The following is a 19,144-nucleotide window of genomic DNA, read 5'->3' as shown; positions in this document are numbered from 1 at the left end:
GGATATTTCCGACGGATTTTATCCCACGGAAATACAGACGGAATTTCAGAGAAATTTTTTGTCGGAAAATAAAAAAATGAATTAGTATAAATTACAGACGGAAAAAAATCCGTCGATAATTCTGTCAAAAAAATTAATTTTTTCCGTGGAAAATGGTTACAGACGAAAAATCCGTCTGTAATTAAATAAACAAGAACGCAACATTTTATTAAATTATTACAGACGGAAAAATCCGTCTGTAATTTAAAATTTTCCGTCGAAAATATTAAAATAAATGTTTAATTCTCGTTCCTCTCTTCATTTCTCAAACACCATCCTTCGCGGGCTCCTCACCCATGCGGCCATGCCCTCCAAATCCTTCATCGGTGGCACCTCTCGCTGTTGCACCGCCACTGCCCGGAGCTCCATCACACCCCTTTCCCAATCTCTCCGTCACACCCATTCACCAGTCTCTCTCTTTCAGCTTCGACGCCGATGAATTTTGCCACCCTCTCGACACCGTTTTCTGTCGCTGCTCATTGAAGCTCGTCAGCATCGTCGTCGTTGATTCAGGTAGGCTCCGTCGTCCCTTTCGATAACATTGATTCTCTTGCCATTGTATATGTTCTGTTCTGAAAACAATTTAGGGTTTTGTTACAGACACAGAGATGGCAAGCTTTATGTGAAGGAACTCCAATTTGTTGAGCATTGAATTGAATCAGATTGGGTATATTTTGAAATGGACTTTGTTAATATGCATTCTACATGTTTGTTGTTTTGTCTATTTCTGACTTTCTGTTGTTGTTGTTGTCTCTTTGGGGTTAGCCTCATTCTTCAGGAGAAATTAGGAATAGATTTATGTGTGTGAAAGGGGAAACTAAAATTGGGAAGAAGCTTGAGAAATCACCCGTCTCAGAAGAAGAGCTGATCAAGAAAATTGAAGGTAATACTTTGACTTCAAATTGATTGTGACTATGTTGCTGCTTCTTGTCACCTTTGTCAATTAAGCATCAAGATTCTAGACGGCATGAAAAATCATCTCATGTTAAGACTGACAGGGATATGAAGTTTCTACTTAGATATAGAGAAATGAAAAGAAAACTTCTAATTCAATGCTTGAACTAGTTTAGAGTTAGCACAAGAAGAGGCTAACAACCTATCAAGCATGGTCCATTCGGATAATGTACGGCTCGAACATGATGTGGCCTTCCTCAAGGCTGTTTTAGATGATACACAAAAGGTACATAACATTAACACACTTTGATTGAAAAAGCACTTGGATCAATCATTTTATACAATAATGTTGTAATCACCTGATTGAGTTTTTGTTGTAGGAGCTGCACTCAACCAGAGGTGTGATTGCTGGAGAAAGAGCCAGGGCATTCCAACTACAGGTATAAATATAAATATTTGTATTAATTACTAGCCTTAGCTGTATCATTCATAACATCACTTTCTTTTTGTACACACAGTATGAAGTATTTCATCTCAAATAGAGATTGCAGTCAGTGGAGAATCGAGAACCTACTCCAAGGAAACCTTTTCATCTGCAGTGAAGTGAAGTGGGTAGTTGAAGAGTAGTTACTAATAACCATTTAAATCAGTTAATGTGATCTTTATTTATTTATTTGGTGTATAACTCATGATCCTTTTTGAGAACTAACCTTTCTCAAACATGTTAATAGATTGAAAATTTACACTTCATAGATAAATATTTTTATTACCCCTTTTTCTTGTATGTTTTCTTCTCTCCATCTTAATGATATTCTTTGATCATAAAAAAGTAAAATCCAACTAAAAATTGTGCAAATTATTTTGTTTCGCAGGTACTTCTTATCCTGCCAACTTTGAACAGCTTTTCGTATATTCTGTTTTCATAAAGAGAGATCACACCTACTGAGTCTTGTGAATGGCACAGAACTGTATCCACAACTGAAATATACCACAATCATTTGTTTTATCATCAGGCTCTTATTCTTCTTCTTCTTCATGAAGGGTTACTAAGATGTGGTAAGAGTTGCAGATCTCAAAAGAGGAAATATCTCTATTGAAGAGGAAGCCATCATCACTAAGTTGCATGCTTCTTTTGGCAACAGGTTAGTGCTATTTACTACTACTCTATATGTGTCTCAATGAGAGAGGTGACCTACAAATCCTAATTCATGGCATATGCATACGTCTCCTTATTGTTATGTTTGCCACTTTCCTTGCAGTCACAAAGGTGGCTGTGGGAAACATGTGAGGATTTGTTATTTGGTGCATTCATGACACATGGCTCCTCTTTCCCTTGGATTGATTATTCATTATTATTCAAACTAATGGTCCATTTTGCTTTGCTGTTTCAACTTCTCAGAATTAGGTTGGGCGTTGATCTACTGTGAGTCCCTGGCGTAAGCTTTTTTAATACAATACTATACTATATGTTTTAGTCGTCTAATTTACTATTCCTAAATCACACATTTCGGTCATCATTAAAAAATGCAGAAATATTTGTGCAACTCTTTTTTTGTTTGTGTTTTATTTCTAATTCGTTATTGTTGTCTCATTACAATAAGGTGCAATAATATAGCTTTTTAATTTCTCTCAGTGTTACCAAAAATGTGTATATATTTGAAGTGTGATTCTTATTTAAATATTATAGCAATAAGTTAAAATCTAATTTGTGTAAATAGTTTAATTAAATTTTTTTAAAAAAATTTAAACAATAAATATTTATATTAAAAATAGCTTATAAAATAAATTATTTTATATTTATTTTTTTAGTTTTTAAATTTTTGTGATGGCTGGATCAGCTTCAGGATCAGGGTCAGGGTAAACGTCAGTGGGTGCTGATACATGGAAGGCTCATTTAGCCATGGCCATGGTGCAGCTCTTATATGGTGGATACCATGTCATCACAAAAGTGGCCCTCAATGTTGGTGTCAACGAATTAGTCTTCTGTGTGTTCAGGGATCTCGTTGCCCTTTCTATCCTTGCTCCTGTCGCTTATTTCCATGAAAAGTATGCTCTTTTTATCTCCCTTTTCTCCTTTAAGAAATTTTTAATTGTGTTCTATTTTAGCCATAAATAATTACTACTTTCCAATTTGTTGTAGAAAAATTTAACCTGTTGGAATAATTACTATTTTGCATTTGCTTCTTATTGATGCACTTTTCACTGTATATGAAGGGTGATTCTGGCACCGTGGAGTCTGTGTTTAGGCCATTCTATTTGTATGAAAATATTAATTATTTAGAAATTTCTTCCTGCAAATTTAGAGCATGCTCTGTATTTCACTGATATTGAATGGCTTACTCCTTTTGGACATTAATTTGAGGCAATGAACAATAGTAATCTAAAACCTGGTTCAAGAAATGTACTATGTTTGTGCTTGATTGTTGCTACTGGTTCTAGGCTGCTAATCATGTTTATATACTATGTTTATATCTTATACAAGAAATCAACATATGCTTCTGCCACGCAGCCAGCAATTCCAGTCTTTACGTTTCTGTTTACTGTAATGATTACTAATTCACTTCAAAGATAAAGGAAGTACATGAAAATTGTGATTTAAATTTTGTGGGTCTCTCTAATTATATTTTTGCATTAGAAAGTTGTAAATAGCATTTTTCCATGATTTCAATGTTTCTGTTTAGTTCAGATTAGGAATTATGAATTTGGTTTATTTAGCAGGTGGAGTGGGACTGTTTCTGCTATTGTTTCAGAGGGGAGCGCAGTTGGCGAGAGTTTTTCTGCGACTGAAGTCTTCAAACTGACAAAATGTATTCATCTTCTCTCTGTCTGATTCTGATCAATGGTTAATCCTGCTATTCAAGAATTCATTTAAGATCAATAAAACTCATCGTCATGATTACATTATGCAGTGTTATATATATATTAGAGACATGCGCAACACAATAGATCACAGTATTATTTATTTATTTGTATATTACTGCACATGAATACTAAAGTAATTAATGCCACTCATTGCTGTTCCCACTAGTTCATGACCCATTTCTAATTGTTCCAAACATAAGTTAAGAATTAGGGACATAGATATGAGACAGTATTATTATATTGACTAATTAGCTTAAGTAATTTCTTTTAGCATCGAAAGGAAAGCATGAATGGTGACTGATGAGTATTTTATATATATATATATATATATATATATATATATATATATATATATGCAAATTTTATAAATTTAGGGGTTAAAATGAATATCCCGTAAATTGTAAGGGCATTGAATAAAATTATGCCTACTTCAATTTAACTATTTAAAAAGTATAAAAAAAGTCATGTTAAAAATGGTACTAAGATCATCAGTATGCAGATGGGGTAGATATGTCAGAAGTGCAGGTACTAAGATAGGTCAAAATGATGCTTTTCTCTGCAAATGTCATTCTAAGAGAATTGTGCAATCATGCAGGATGATTTTTCAGCTGTTATAACAAAGTCATTGGTGACCTTGGTGCATGGCCTGGAAACCAAAGGTGAAGTTGCATGCTCATCTCAATGGATCCATTAGAGACTCCACACCTGTATGTATATCCATATCTCTATCTTCTGAGATTCATCATCCTTTTATTCTTTTTTTAATTATTATCTATATTCATTTATTTTGCAGAGAACTCACAAAGGCCTTAGATGAAAAGAGTGTTATAAATTTCTCTCAAGTGGAGCATATTATCATGAAGTGTATCTTAGTCAGTGGCAAATATACACGCTAAGAGATTTCTTATTCCATAAGATTTGACTACATGCTCTTTTAATTAAATATTTATTTGTGATGAATTATAGTTGATGTATCAACACACTTTGATGTATGGTTGTTACTTAATATTATAGTTGATGTATTAATACACTTTGTTTATGTTTTGAATTATATTAACTTGTTTGTTTATTTTTTGAAATATTATAAATATTCGAATACAAAATAGATAAAAAATTATATTTATTAAATTTATATTTATTTTGTATGAAAACAGGTTTATTTTGTAGTAGAAAAATCTAAAAAAATATTATTTTACCTTATTGACGGATTTACAGACGAATTTTCTATCTGTAATCAGAGTGTGAGATGATTTTCCAAAGTTTAAATTACAGACGGAAAATCTGTCAAAAAATCCGTCTGTAATTACAAACGAAAAATCCGTCTGAAAATCTGTCTGTAATTACAGACGAAAAATCCGTCAGAAAATCCGTCCTCTTCGGGAAATGGATGGAAAATTTACAGAGGGAAAATCCGTCGATAACTGATAAAAATCCATCGGTAATTTTCCGACGGAAAAAAATCCGTCGGTAAATAATTTCCGACGGGGCTTTTACAGAGGGATAAAATCCGTCGGTAACCAAAAATCCGTCTGTAATAAAGACTAAATCTGTGTGTAAATCTGTCTGTATTAATCCATTTTCTAGTTGTGAGACAAAACTTCATATAATAAAAGTAGTAGAATTGACAATAGTAATAATTTATATACATAGTTAAGTGCCACGTTTATCTTAATCTTTATGACCTCTTTTTCGAAAAAAGAAATAGTAGATTACTCACCAATTCTCATACAAAGTAGTTAAAAATAAATAGTTCAAATGATGCAGCCTTGAGAGTGAGTTCTAAAATAGCACCATTTTTAGAAGAGTAGAAAATTTATTTACAAATTGATGATAAGTTGCATTTTTATTATTTCATCTAACGACCAATCTCATATGAGTAGAAATAAGCTAAGCAAGCATACCAAATAATGAGTAGTTTAAGATGAGTGCAAATCAAAGTAATATAACTAATCAATTTTTGAAGTAAATTAAGGCACTAATCCTAATCTCATAACCAATCATTTTTCCCAATATTGCAGAAACTGGCGAAGTGAGATTGGTAGCGCACAAACCTTGGCACTACTGCTCCACTGTGCGTCACTGATCCATCCTCCTCTCTCCGGTATCGAGCTTTCGAGTCTCCTGCACAGTGTCTAAAATCCATACTTCCTCATCCATGGTGGGTAAAATCCCTAATCTCCGACCCACCCTGCGCCTCTGTGTGGTTGTGGAGTCACGCGGCTGCCCTCCGTCCTTCTCTCACCAGCGTCGAAGTTTCCCATCTCCTCGATTGTGCGAGAAACACTTACACGCTCCTCCCCCGTGTGCCAATCTGAGCTATCGCGGCCTCTCCTGTCACTGGTTCGTTCTTTCACATTGATCTTTCTTTCTTGTTTTCATTCTTGGTTCATAATTTTGATTCAGGTTATTTTGATTCAGAATTTGTCTATATCTTCTATTAATTGGGGTTAAATGTTACTATTTAGAGTTAGAGATTTGAAGGTACTACTTTTTTTATTTATTGTGTGCTTTGTATTGAAATTGATAGTTAGAGTAAATAAATGAAAAAAGTTATTTGATTAATTCAGTTTCAATAATGTTTAATTCCATTTTTGACATAATATTATGGATGAAACTGTTTGAAATAAGGTTCCCAACCATCCTTTTCCTGGGACTCTGTTACACACTTACATTATCAATTGAGAGCCTTAAGGTTTAGCTCAGCTTAATTTCAGCCGAATCATGTGCACCGATTGTCTTCATACCCTGCTTTATTAGAGTTCTTCCATAAAGTTAGAAATGACTTAACTTCAGTACTAATAACTAGCTATATACTATATATCAGGATCAGAACTTCTAAGTTATTAACATTCTCATCAAGTCAAATTTTAATTCGAAACAGTAGTGAACTAGTTACTAACACTCTAAATTAGGCGAAATATAAAAAAAAGGATCATTATCGTTATTAGAGGAATGGTCAATTGGTCATGGATCGTGCTTCCCATTTTTGGAATTGGAATCATTAAAAAAGAGGGACTTAGGTGTGTGTATAAATCAGATAAAGAAATGCTAAGGTGTTCATGTTGATCTCCATTATACTCTTTGTATGCTAATAGCATCTATGTTCTGCTTCTGAGCTTGAAATTTTCAACTATTATATGATGACATTCTAGAGAGAGGGTTTTGTGCTCAATTATTGTATGAGAACCTTATCATGATATTTATGTTTTGATTAGACATCATTAAATCTGATGAAAGTTATTTGCTTAATTAATTTTATTGCTTATTCTATCTTCTTGTTAATTTATTATCAATTGATTGAATCTCTCAATGGATGAAAAACAAGAAGAAAAATAAATATTTAATAAAGGCAAATGAAAGATCCTAAATAACATCAAATATAATGTAAGAGAACATGTGCAGAAGAAACATACATAAATCCACATACTTGTCTTCATGTAGGAATCTCAGTGAATAGCTACAATTATATAAACATGAATAAGAATAGTGTTGTTATCATTTGATTATTGTTCTTACGAAACTTCTATCATGCTACAAAATATATTTAAAGCTGATCCTTGGACTAGTAGCTCGCTCTATATATACTCAATTTACTCAGTTTGTTATTAATAGAAAAAGACTTAACCTTGTTATCAAAAGGACAATTTAATTTCTTCTCCTTTAACCTGTTATTAGATACACTAAGTGCTTGTGCTGTCTTAATCTTGCATATGAAAAAATTTAAAAAGTAAAAAGGTTCTCTACAATTATATAAACAAATTTTGATACGTGTTTCATATTTTTGGAAGAGACCCAAAAGTAATTTCATTGGTTCTGTTAAAATATTAGGAGTTGCATCAATGGGATCGAAGGTACAGGGACAAATTTGGATGTGGGTTTATAACAAGTATGGGCAAGTGGTCCTTGCAAAAAATATTTGATGAAGTGAAGGTAAATATTTAGGTGTTTAATTCTGTGTATATTGTGTCTGACATATATAATACCGTTAAATAAAACATACCACAACTAGAAAATGGATTAATACAGACAGATTTACAGACGAATTTAGTCTTTATTACAGACGGATTTTTGGTTACCGACGAAATTACCGACGGATTTTGTCCCTCTGTAAAATCCCCGTCAGAAATTATTTGCCGACGGATTTTTTTTCCGTCGGAAAATTACAGACGGATTTTTACCAGTTACCGACGGATTTTCCCTCTGTAAATTTTCTATCCATTTCCCAAAGGCGACAAACTTTCCGACGGATTTTTCGTCTGTAATTACAGACAGATTTTCAGACGGATTTTCCGTCTGTAATTACAGACGAATTTTCCGACGGATTTTTCGTCTGTAATTTGAACCTTGGAAAATTATCTCACACTATGATTACAGACAGAAAATCCGTCTGTAAATCCGTCGGTAAAGTAAAATAGAAATTTTTTTAAAAATTTTTCCATTGCAAAATGAATACTTTAGGTTTATTTTTTAAATTTCCTCCATCAAACACACTGTAAATTGAAAAAAAAAAGAGGCCAAAAATCATATAGATAAACATAATATTCATTATATGATACCTATAAAATTGGATGTTATTTTTCAACATCATTGGCCGATATCTCACTATCTCAATAAAAAGATACCCAAAAAAATAAACCATTGACAGAACTATAACTATTTACATTACTCATTGACACTACTAGTTCCTTCATTTTCAACAATTTAAACAAACAAGATTTTATATTGATCCTATTCCTTTTAGATTGCATGATGGTGACTTGCTCAGAGCCATTGACAAATACACCTCCTGGATCTCCTTGTGGTTGTGTGGCCACTTCAAGTTAAACTCCACATCAGCATTGCAATATACAAGTTCTTCCCTTTAGTTTTCAAGCTAGCTGAGAAAATTACAGCCAGTCTTTTGTTGAGTCGCAACCAGGTTCGCATTGTTGGAGCTAATGCAGCAAATCATCAACTAGAGAAAATCCTGTTCTCTTAAATTTGGTGCCTCAAGGAGTTAAGTTTGATGATACAACAACATTCTTGATATACAAGAAATTCTGGCACAAGGAAATTCTCACTGATGCTTCCTTTTTTGGCACAAGAAATTCTGGCACAAAGAGTCAATATTATTAACGCAGAGAGAGTATTATTAACGCATCCGAATCTTAGTGATTAAATTAATGTGTTATGTACCTCCTCCAAAGGCTATATCAATTGATGGAATTCCTACATGCTGCACAAAAGGTTTATAATCTGATCCTCCACCACCTAATCTTCCAATCTTTCCATGTAAAGAAATAGTTCATGATTAGATTCAGGCCAAATCAAATGCAGAATTTTCACTACTCAGCAACAATTCAGCAAAGCTAGCAGTAGAAAATTTAATAATCACATATCTCTAATTTTAGAATTCAGATTCAGAATATAAAATTGCAAAATTAGAGTCTACAACAGCAAAAGCTTCAAAATTAGCAAGGAAACAAAAAGACAGCACGATTTAAGGCAATAAATAGCTCTTACCATTCAAAAGACAAGTTTTCTCCCCGGTATCTTTGTACTGACGGAGACATTGGTTTAGACGGAAAAGATAAGGCAATACAAGCACTAAAGGGATTGCAACAGAGTGACTGCCACACACAGAATCAGCTTCCAACCAAGCAATTGTGGCAACCTACAAGAGTTTTGGAAAATGGATCCCCTAATTAGAGAAGTCAATCAAGCATCTTGAGAGCCAAGAACAAAAGATACAAGTCTAGAAACTAAAAATTTTAACTGTTAATGAACAAGCTCTATGGAAAAGGAGAATGGTAAGAATGCTTAAATCTGTAGACAAATTACAAATATCAATATTATATAGAGTCCACAGTGCTGGTTTTTTTTCTCGAGAATGAGCAAAAGCTTTTATTTCATTAGACAGGAATAAACTAACTAATGCATGTGTTAAAACTCACCTGTATCATAAGCTCAACTAGTTCCTTCACGGATACTTCATTGTCTGGGTTTCCCACATTGAATATCTGTCCATTTGCTCTTTCAAGATTATCCTGTGACAAGTTGACATACACATTATCTGAAGCTCATGGAAACTCAAAAAGTTGGGTTAAGGAAGTCATGCAGTGATCCATTTCTATGAAACTCATAGACTAAGAGGTGCTGCCCATACTCTGAACAATAACCAATATAAATGGATGAATAGAAGAAAGAAAGAAAAAAAAATTATATAACAGATACAATGAAGAAGAAAATAAAAAATAGAGAGAAGAGAATACCAGTTTCAGAGGCTACGAGGAATAAGAGAATCAAGCATGGAAGTAAAAAGGAAGATTTTGCCATTCTGAAAGTAATTAGTTGTGGCTATGGTATGAGTTTGAGTGAAGTGAAGAAAGATGAATGAGGATTGGGTAGTGTAAAGTGGATGGGATGGTGTTACTATATATATATAGTTCAGCTACAATTCATATCCAGAAAATTTGGAGAGGTAAGCTGTCTTCTCATAACTTTCTGTCTTCACATAAATTTGGAGAGGTAAGCTGTCTTCACAGAACTACTAAATAATTAATAAAGGAGAGAACATTTAAGATAAATAAGGATACAGAGACATAAGGAAGAATTGAAGCATCACCTATTAATAAAGAAAGAAGAAAACTCAGTGCCTTAGCTTTAAATTTTCTACTTTTGTATATCTAATAACTAACTCGTAGATATGCCTTTTTGTCCCTCACTATGGATGCTCTTGTTAACAAAATTGAGCTAAAAGGCTTACACACAATGCATCAAGAATCAAAATCAAGTAGGAACATAAAGAGAACCACGTGAGGGACATTATAGGTTGTGCTTGTCTTTTAGGAGCCAAAAAGAAAATAATAATAATAATAATAATAATAAAAGTTTATTATATATATATATATATATATATATATATATATATATATATATATATATATATATATATGAGAGAAATTTATAACACCCTTTTCACCTAAGGCCTTTGTGAGTTCTCTGCAAAATAAATGAATATAGATAATAATTAAAAAAGAATAAAAGGATGCTGAAGATCAGAAGATAGAGATATGAATATACATACAGGAGTGTGGAGTCTCTAATGGATCCATTGAGATGAGCATGCAACTCCACCTTTGGCATTGACACCCACCACTCCATGTTCTTGTTTGTTAATTAGTGAATCTCACGGCAAGAATAAGAATGGAGAGAATAATAAGTGAAAGTGTAGAAACAGATGGAGTAATATGTATATTGAAACAGGGGGCTAATACTATATATATATATATATAGAAAAGCATCAGTACTTTAGAACAAAGATTGACAACTATTGTACCTCTATTGGAATTGTAAACACACATGTTGATTTAGATAAATCAAATTCTTTTCGAAGAATTTCTCTGTACAAAGAAGCCAATTCTTGAAGCTACATTCTTTAGCCTGCATGAATAAGCAAATAATATTTTGAAGTTTTGGCTAAAAATTAATGAATGCTAAAAATGAGATAAGTTTTGGCTAATTTTTAATATAAAGAAAATCAAAACAAACCGGATATTCCAACTGCTTAAGGAGCACTGTAGCTTCAGCTCTCTTTTGTATTGATTCAGAATTTGAAAATAGCTTCCTCTGGTTAGAGGGGGAAAAAGTCAAATTGTAGCATCAGTTATCCTTTCCAGTAAAACAGTAGAGATTTTAAGTTAACTATAATCTATATACTTTTAAGTCTTAGCCATGTTTGGAAGGATAGCTAATGTCAGCTAATCCTATTGAATATTATTGGTCAGTAAAATAGTAGTTGGTCACTAAATAAGACAGCATATAGCAATTCAACAAGGGCATTATATATGCCAATGTATAAGCTAATAAGGGAGGCAGAGAAACACAAATTAACACTTAAATAAAGCAAATTATAGAGGTATAGAAGATCAAACTAAGTCACAAGAGTAACAAAATAGATAAATGCATCTAAGATGGACCCAGGCTTGTTTTGCTTGATTGGCCCAAGTCCAAAGGCTTGGCAAAGGTGAAGGAACAAAACCTGCAAGTTTTTTACTATTGTAGCCATTGCTTCCTCAGAGACTAGCTTGCAATCCTGGAAAGATGAATCTCCATATGCCTAAGACAGAGAAGAACAAACTAAGATATTTCATCTATGACTTTGATTTATATGTTTGCGAAAGTAATCAAGGAATGGAATTACAAGCTATATCATCCAAACTAACCATTAAAATTGGCATTGCTCCAGTGTAAAACCTAACTGCATCTGCATAAGCTTTCGATTTGATGCACTTGTTAAGTCTATCAGGTAGATCATATATGAACTATTCTTCAACAAGGATGAAAAATATGTGAGCCATATTTCTAGAACATATAATTATATGCAATATTAGAAGTACAAAAAGTTGTATCACCAAGCTAAAATACATGGAAACATAAGTATTGTAGTGAAGAACAATGTGAAACCAGAAAAAGACACATGTAATAGCTCTAATACCTGAACTTTATGGAGAAGATTGCAAGTAGGATGCAGCTTCTCTATGTGCTCCCTTTTGTCAAAAAGAGAAGTGTTAACGCTGTCACTCCTTGACTGCACGGACATTATCTGCAACAACCAGGGAAAACACACATTCCTATCAAACTCAATTCGAATCGGATTGAGTAAACTATAGCTACAACTACCTTCTCAAGATGCTACTCCATGTTTGTCTCCATCCCGGAAATGTTACTTTTCATCCTGCGTGACGAGAAATGTCATCAACTCCTACCTAAAAAGCCACACATATGTTTTCAGTTTTCACACTAAAACTAAGTACCTCTTTATAGTATCAGTAGCATTGATGAACTTGTTATAGTTCTCGTAAACCAGCATTTGCAAGTCAGTGTCAAGATTCTTAATTTCAGCAGCCAGCTTGACGTGGCACTGAAGCAGCCCTTCCAAATTGGACTTGTGAACCTTCACGAAATTTCCCAATTTAATGATTCCAAATTAGAACCTAACAAACAGAAAATAATCACAACAAAATGCGAAGAGACTTGGAGGGAGGTTACCATGAGGTTCATGTAGTGATCGGGATCGAAGGAGTTGGAGTTGATATCGTCGGGTGAGGCGTGCTTGGCGGAGTCGGTGCCGGTGGACATGGCAGACTCTGGAGAATAGAAACTCTGAAAGTTAAAAACTATAGAAAGCAATGGGCTACCATGAATTTTAGGTCAAAAAAGCTTCGATTGCAGAAAATAATTCATCAAAATCAGAGTAAATCCGTAGATTCAAACTAAGCACAAAAGCAGAGTATGATAAACCTAAAACTAGCACAGAAAAATTGAGCCCTAAGATTTATCACGAAGAACAGAATCACAAAATCAGCATATATATACCTGAAATTTGAGATGGTTACAAGAAGAACTGAGAGAGCGAGTTGAGATTAGATAGAAGAGGCGCCAGAGGGAGCAGATGCAATGAAAGCGGAGGCAGAGAGCGCTCTACGACCATGGGAGTAGATGCGACGACAGCGGCGGCGGCGGGATCTCGTGCGACACAAGGAATGATAGAGAGAGACTGTGCGACGCAACGGCTCGGCAGCGGCAGCGGCAGCGGCGGAAGAAGCAGAAGTAGCAGCCACAAAGAGAAGAACTAGCTCGTGTTATGGAGAGAAGAAGAACTGAAGAAGCTCGTGTTTCATTTGGAAGAAGCTCCTCTTTCATTTAGGTTTAATTCAATATTTCTGACGGAAAATTTTAAATTACAGACGGATTTTCTGTCTGTAATAATTTAATAAAATGCAGCGTTTTGTCTATTTAATTACAGACAGATTTTTCGTCTGTAACAATTTTTCACAAAAAAAAATTAATTTTAACGACAGAATTATCGACGAATTCTTTTTTCCGTCTGTAATTTATGCTAATTCATTTTTTTTATTTTCCGACAAAAATTCCTCTGAAATTCCGTCTGTATTTCTGTGGGATAAAATCCGTCGAAAATATCTATCTGTAATAACTAGTTTTCTAGTAGTGATATATCAGTCCGCATCTTCTCTATTGCCAAATAGACCATCTACTGGTCCACCTAATATGCAGCCAATGCCATTGTTTGAGTTTGATTTCTAGCTTTATATATGTTAAAGTTTCAGCTTGTTAAAGATGCCTCCGATTTTGGTTTTAGCTTCAGGTGTACTGAATGTAATAGAGATTTATATTATTACAACTTATGTGAGAAACTTTTTATGGCATTAAGTTGTAGTTATGAAGTCATGTTTTTCTTTGTTTTTTATTTTATTTTTATTCACTCTATTTGTTGGGATTCATGAGTATCTGGGTCTATCAATTTAGTTTTATAAAAGTTCAAAGCTTGTGAAGTGGGCAGAAAGCTACTGGCATTGGGGTAGGGGTGGATTACGTAGCAATCTCTCATCTATAAAATTTAGTTTTTGATATTTGATGGCATTTGTGGTTATTTTCTTGTTTGGTTTAGTTTACTGCCAAAGGAAAATTTTGGCTTCTCAAGGTAGCTTTAGTAGAAGCAATTCATCGATGCACCACCCATCGCAGGTTCATGTCTGCCCTTGGAGCACTGCAGATTCAGACTCCTCACTTCTGTTCCAACTTCTACTCATTGTTAGTGCCTTCTTCCTTCTGCTCTGCTCATTACTTCTGGTGTTTTCTTTTTTGTTTGATTTGTTCTGAACTTTCTTTCTATACACTTTGAAAATGATTTTGCTCGTTTTTTGTGCCCAGTAATCTTTACTATGTAGCTCCCCTTTCAAGAGACGTTGTTCAAATTGAGTGTAGTGAAAGATGCAATTGAATGCAGTATAGGAATTTTACTATTTTTAATTATATGGGTTTTTTTAAGTTGTAAACTTTGTTCATGGATTTTAATGTTGCACAGCTTGTTGCTATTGATGCCACTACAAGTGCATTTTATGGATTCAACAATGGTATGCTTTTTTGCCCATCTTTTGGGAATTGATTTTTCTTATTACATCTATATTGTGCATATATGTCTATCTCACTAGACATGTTAGCTTTTTTTTTTAACGTAAAAACCATAAAAGAGTAATTGCATATATGAGATTGGCTGTGATGGAATAACATGCATGTATGTGTAGTGCTTAGTCTTTGTAGGATGAAAATATTATGGAGGCAGAGGGCCCTTGATTTGAGATATTTTTTAATATGTTTTAAAGTCAATTTAGCTCATATCCTAACATTTATTGAATTAGTTAACTAGTATGATTATTTAGCATTTTTGTGTGCATAGAATTATTGTGTTGGAAGGACATGAAAATATCAAGAGTCTCATTTTTTCCTTGATTTTATTCTCTAGTTAGTTTCATGGATAATTTTTCCATTATTAAAAGGTAAGGACAAATGTAAAACTGTGGTTTTAAGCATTAAGGCACAACATTATTCTTGATAGTGACATTTATATATTGTGCTATATTCTTGTCTAAGCTCTATAGCTTGATCACTTAAGGCATGGATTATTCAATGGCATTTGAAATCCTGCTCGTCTTTTATATTTGGTATTTGAGTAGGTGTTCATCACCATTCCATTATCAATTATTGATATATGTTGTATCTTTAAGCCTGATGTGCTTGATTAATTTAGTTGCTCACTTTTTTTCTTCCCGAAAAAAAGTTTTCTCACATCAAAGTATGCATTTAGGTTATGAAAGAGCTTATAAGAACCAACAAGAAAAACTCTTGGGTAGAATTAGTTCACTAGAATAATGGAAATTGTGGTAACCATTGTAAGAAGGGATAATTATATCTATATGTTCTTTAACTTCTTAAGGAAAAGAATTTCATACTTCAAATTGGATGTTGTTGGAAAGATGCCTTTGTATGTAATGTAATAAAATTTGTTTGTTTGTCCAATGAAGAAGCATTTTATAAGAAATTAAATGACTCCACACACTGATTAAGTTTATTTTTGATTGATGATGTATTCTAAATGTTGTCTATCTGGATGACCCCTTGGAATTTTTGTTAATGTTTATGGCTTCCATTTGAGTATTTGTTGGCATATCATATCTATTTTTCTCAACCCTCTATTTTATTTCCTTAATGCGTGACATACTATTTTCTCAATTGTTCTTAAGAGTTCCTCCAGCTATGGCTTTGTCCTTTGGAAATGATGTTCAAAATGGTAGAAATCTAAGTCTCACAAGTGCAATGCAGTTAATCGAACGTGTTCCTGCTGCCTTGCTCTATTGGCCACTAATTCATTTGGCTGGGGCAGCTACTGATGACATTGCATTGGGTGTTGTTGTTGGAAGTAAAGGAAGAGGAAACCTGCCTCGTGCAGTATTTGATATTCGGGCCACACTTCTACTACTACTTATTGGTAAATAATTTGTGTTGAAATCTGTAGTGAAATGGTTGCAAGTTGCTTTTGTTTTTATTCTTATGTTGATTTAAAAGAATGTTTTTGCTCAACCGATATTTGATAAAATGCTTCATTGTTGTTACATTTCATAATTTTTGTGTGCCTGAGTTTACTTCCTTTCATTTTTCTACTTACAGTCTTAAGATTGAAATGCTTATAATCTATTAGGTTCAAAGCAGCAACAGAGAAGAAAAAGAGGCAGGCGATGGAGAGTGCTTTGAGATATCTATTTCAATGGCAGGTGAGGAGCTGCCACCAGATATCATTGCAGGGATGAATTCGGTGGAAGGGTAGAGTGAAAAATTAGAATTTTAGGATTGGACTTATTTTGGTTTGAAGTAAACATTTTTTTGAATTTCACTATGCAATTCTTAGCAAGAGATTTACTATGTTGATATTTTTATAAATATATTATTTTATTTTCTAGTAAATTTTGTTGTTTTTGCCACAAGTTTAGATTCAATGGCTTTAAAATATTAAGATTTATAGTATTAAAAAATCCAAAAAGGGCAAAAAAAATATATCTTTAAAATTAAACAAAAAAAATTAGTGTTTTTTAAAAGGAAAATCCATTTTTTTAAAATTTGATTTGGAATTAGCGGCGGTTTTATAACCGCCACAAAAAGCCATAAATAAAAAAACCGTAGCAACATTGCAGCGGTTCGTAACCGCCGGTAAAAAATATACTAAATCCTAATATTTGTATATTGCGGCGTTTTAAACCGCCACTAGATTAGTTAGCGCAAAATACTGATTCAGCGACGGTTATACCAGCGGTTGCTGAAAATTGCCGCAAAATCATTTTCCCGCACCAATAACCAGGGCAGTCCACTAAACCGCCAAAATTTGATTTTACGGCGGTTTAAAACCGACGCTAATAGGAAAAATAACCGCTGCAAAGCAGCGTCTCTGTTGTAGTGATTTACGTAATGTAAAATTAATACATAACACAAATTACTATATATCCTAAACAATATAAAATTTGTATTCTCTTATTATAATTAATAACTAATTAATATACTTAATCTACTATTTCTTCTTGTTCCTGCATCATTATTTGATTAAGGAATTTACAAGCTTTTTTTAATTTGATCCCAAGTTATTATGAAAGATCTGATTCAAGAATCATCAATATAATCATTATACTGCTCTAATTGATAATTAATAATTTATAATTCTTTCTTGATCATCTAGTAATTAAATCAATACATACATGTATTGAAGTACATCAAAAGGCAACTATATGATATATCACTACTAGAATTTAGACATTTACTAACACTTTTTATATAACAATTTTTAAAATGTTAGCTATACTAATAAAATTATACTTTTAGTAACATTTGTAAAATAAATATTAGAAAATATCATTTTTATTTTTACAAAAAAGTAAAAATAAGATACAAACGTTACCAAATTTCATTTCCCTTAATTTCATAAATCCTACAATCTCGAAGCTGGGTTCTCTTCATTTTCCCCCAATTTCACGCGTCTGAATGTCGTTCTCACTCCCACTCTCGAAGCTGTGAAACCACCTCTCGCTCCTCCTCTTCGATCTCTCGCTCTGCCTCTTCGACCTTTCGTTTCGCCTCTTCGATCTCACAGTTCGCGAATCGAAACCACAATCCGGTGTTCTCACTCTCACTCCAGCTCGCGTTGTCTCGCCTCAAGTTCATCTTCTCGCGCCGTCATCTTCTCGCCTGGATCGCCGTCTTCTCGCCGGTTTCATCGTCTGCTCGTCCCACGGCCTGGTAAGTTTCAGTTCTCTTGTTTAGTTAGTTACTTACTTCTTCAATCCTCTTTAATCTTTACGTAATAATTAATTTGACGTTTAATTATTAGTTGATTTAAGTTTTTAATTGGTGATTTAGTAGTTAGGTTTTGAATTTAGGTTTTCATTTACCGATCTTGAAATATGTTTATTTGCTTATTAAGTTGTTAAAAACCATACATTATAAGGTTTTCATATCCTCTGTTTTCTAGTTGCTTTTTCTTACTAAGCTTGGATTCTAATTTCTAATTTCTGTTTTGTTTGATATTGCCAATTGGAAAAACTCATATATTGATTCTAGAGGAAATTGTTGTATAGAGTAGTAATTAATTTGATATAAAATAAGAAGATTTTAAAGAAAATAGTCTAATAAGGACATTTACCAATTGGAAAAACAGTGATAAGGTATGGTCTCTCACTCTTTCGCTAATTTATTTTCTATTTTTCCCCTTGAAAAATAGCAAATTAGGTATTTTCTTTACTGGAATGTGGAAGAAAGAAAATATATCTTTTTGTTGTTATGTTTTTCCATTCTAACAAATGTCCTTCTGTTCTTGTTTGAGATAAATTAATTATTCTTGTTAAAAGCTGCTTCTGTTATTATTCAAATCCTTCTGAATTTATTGTTTGTATTTACACAATTTTTTTGATGTGCTTCCGCGATGAGTTCTATTTTTTTTTATTTTAGTAGACTCTAGTTATGTTTTCTCCTCTTTTACCTCTTTAGTTTTGTTTGAATATTTTGACGAATAGAACTAAAATCTGTGTAATCTCAAATCCTCAATTTGATTGCTCCTGGCATAGAAGGACTCGTATATAGTTCTTTAAAACTGGACAATTTAATATCACTCTTAATCGGGTTTGCCTCTTTGTTAACTTTTTTTCCTACCAATTTTCCATTTTTGTTTTTGTTGACCCAATTTCGCAAAGCATCTGATCATGTGGTTTTCTTACCTAACCTAGTTAAAGGTTTACTTCTCATTATGTATTTGATGTTTCAATTATTTTGTTTATACTTTCTTATTTTATTCAGCTTATAGTCTCATTTTTAGATTGGCTAATATACTCTTAACATATGATAGAGCACTAAGTTTTCATCTCTGTTGTCCTATGCAATGCTTGCACCATAAATTTTGTTAGCTTTTTTTTAATTTATCTATGGTGGCAGTTTCAGGATTCAACATTTTGATGTGCTGGTAAAATACTTG

The 19,144-nt window shown here is 33.2% G+C and overlaps 2 protein-coding genes across 18 annotated transcripts; one reads left to right on the top strand and one right to left on the bottom strand.

The window, feature by feature from the left end:
* The first annotated feature begins 299 nt into the window (after nt 1-299).
* Nucleotides 300-4,846, top strand: LOC107623576 (uncharacterized). Of its 10 annotated transcripts, XM_088504766.1 has the most exons (12): nt 300-552; nt 640-706; nt 805-922; nt 1,110-1,219; nt 1,314-1,373; nt 1,452-1,541; nt 1,806-2,075; nt 2,193-2,356; nt 2,772-2,979; nt 3,649-3,740; nt 4,391-4,502; nt 4,589-4,846. In XM_088504766.1, exons 3-6 carry the CDS (start codon nt 838-840, stop codon nt 1,473-1,475), a joined length of 279 nt encoding a protein of 92 aa, XP_088360892.1. In that variant the 5' UTR covers nt 300-552; nt 640-706; nt 805-837; the 3' UTR covers nt 1,476-1,541; nt 1,806-2,075; nt 2,193-2,356; nt 2,772-2,979; nt 3,649-3,740; nt 4,391-4,502; nt 4,589-4,846. The 10 variants fall into 10 exon arrangements, with proteins under 10 accessions (XP_088360892.1, XP_088360880.1, XP_088360877.1 ...); XM_088504754.1 differs by having other exon boundaries at nt 316-552; nt 1,452-2,075; nt 2,333-2,356; XM_088504751.1 differs by having other exon boundaries at nt 316-552; nt 1,452-2,075; nt 2,333-2,369.
* Nucleotides 4,847-8,321: 3,475 nt separating this feature from the next.
* Nucleotides 8,322-13,443, bottom strand: LOC107623575 (vacuolar protein sorting-associated protein 51 homolog). 8 transcript variants are annotated; one of them, XM_088503012.1, is made up of 16 exons: nt 13,153-13,443; nt 12,826-12,923; nt 12,591-12,730; nt 12,457-12,511; nt 12,272-12,379; nt 12,000-12,103; nt 11,816-11,893; nt 11,326-11,403; nt 11,114-11,217; nt 10,862-10,962; nt 10,757-10,776; nt 10,047-10,399; nt 9,729-9,821; nt 9,298-9,448; nt 8,971-9,058; nt 8,322-8,884 (listed from the first exon to the last, which is right to left on the bottom strand). In XM_088503012.1, exons 2-4 carry the CDS (start codon nt 12,913-12,915, stop codon nt 12,469-12,471), a joined length of 273 nt encoding a protein of 90 aa, XP_088359138.1. In that variant the 5' UTR covers nt 12,916-12,923; nt 13,153-13,443; the 3' UTR covers nt 8,322-8,884; nt 8,971-9,058; nt 9,298-9,448; nt 9,729-9,821; nt 10,047-10,399; nt 10,757-10,776; nt 10,862-10,962; nt 11,114-11,217; nt 11,326-11,403; nt 11,816-11,893; nt 12,000-12,103; nt 12,272-12,379; nt 12,457-12,468. The 8 variants fall into 8 exon arrangements, with proteins under 8 accessions (XP_088359138.1, XP_020968603.1, XP_088359161.1 ...); XM_021112944.2 differs by having other exon boundaries at nt 12,000-12,098; XM_088503035.1 differs by having other exon boundaries at nt 12,000-12,049.
* Between the last annotated feature and the right edge of the window lie 5,701 nt (nt 13,444-19,144).

The sequence above is a fragment of the Arachis ipaensis genome, chromosome B10 (genome assembly GCF_059453495.1).
Source record: "Arachis ipaensis isolate K30076 ecotype BB chromosome B10, ASM5945349v1, whole genome shotgun sequence".
In the NCBI taxonomy this organism is placed as follows: domain Eukaryota; kingdom Viridiplantae; phylum Streptophyta; class Magnoliopsida; order Fabales; family Fabaceae; genus Arachis; species Arachis ipaensis.
Note: the sequence above shows the minus strand (reverse complement) of the source record. Positions and strands in the feature narration are given on the sequence as shown.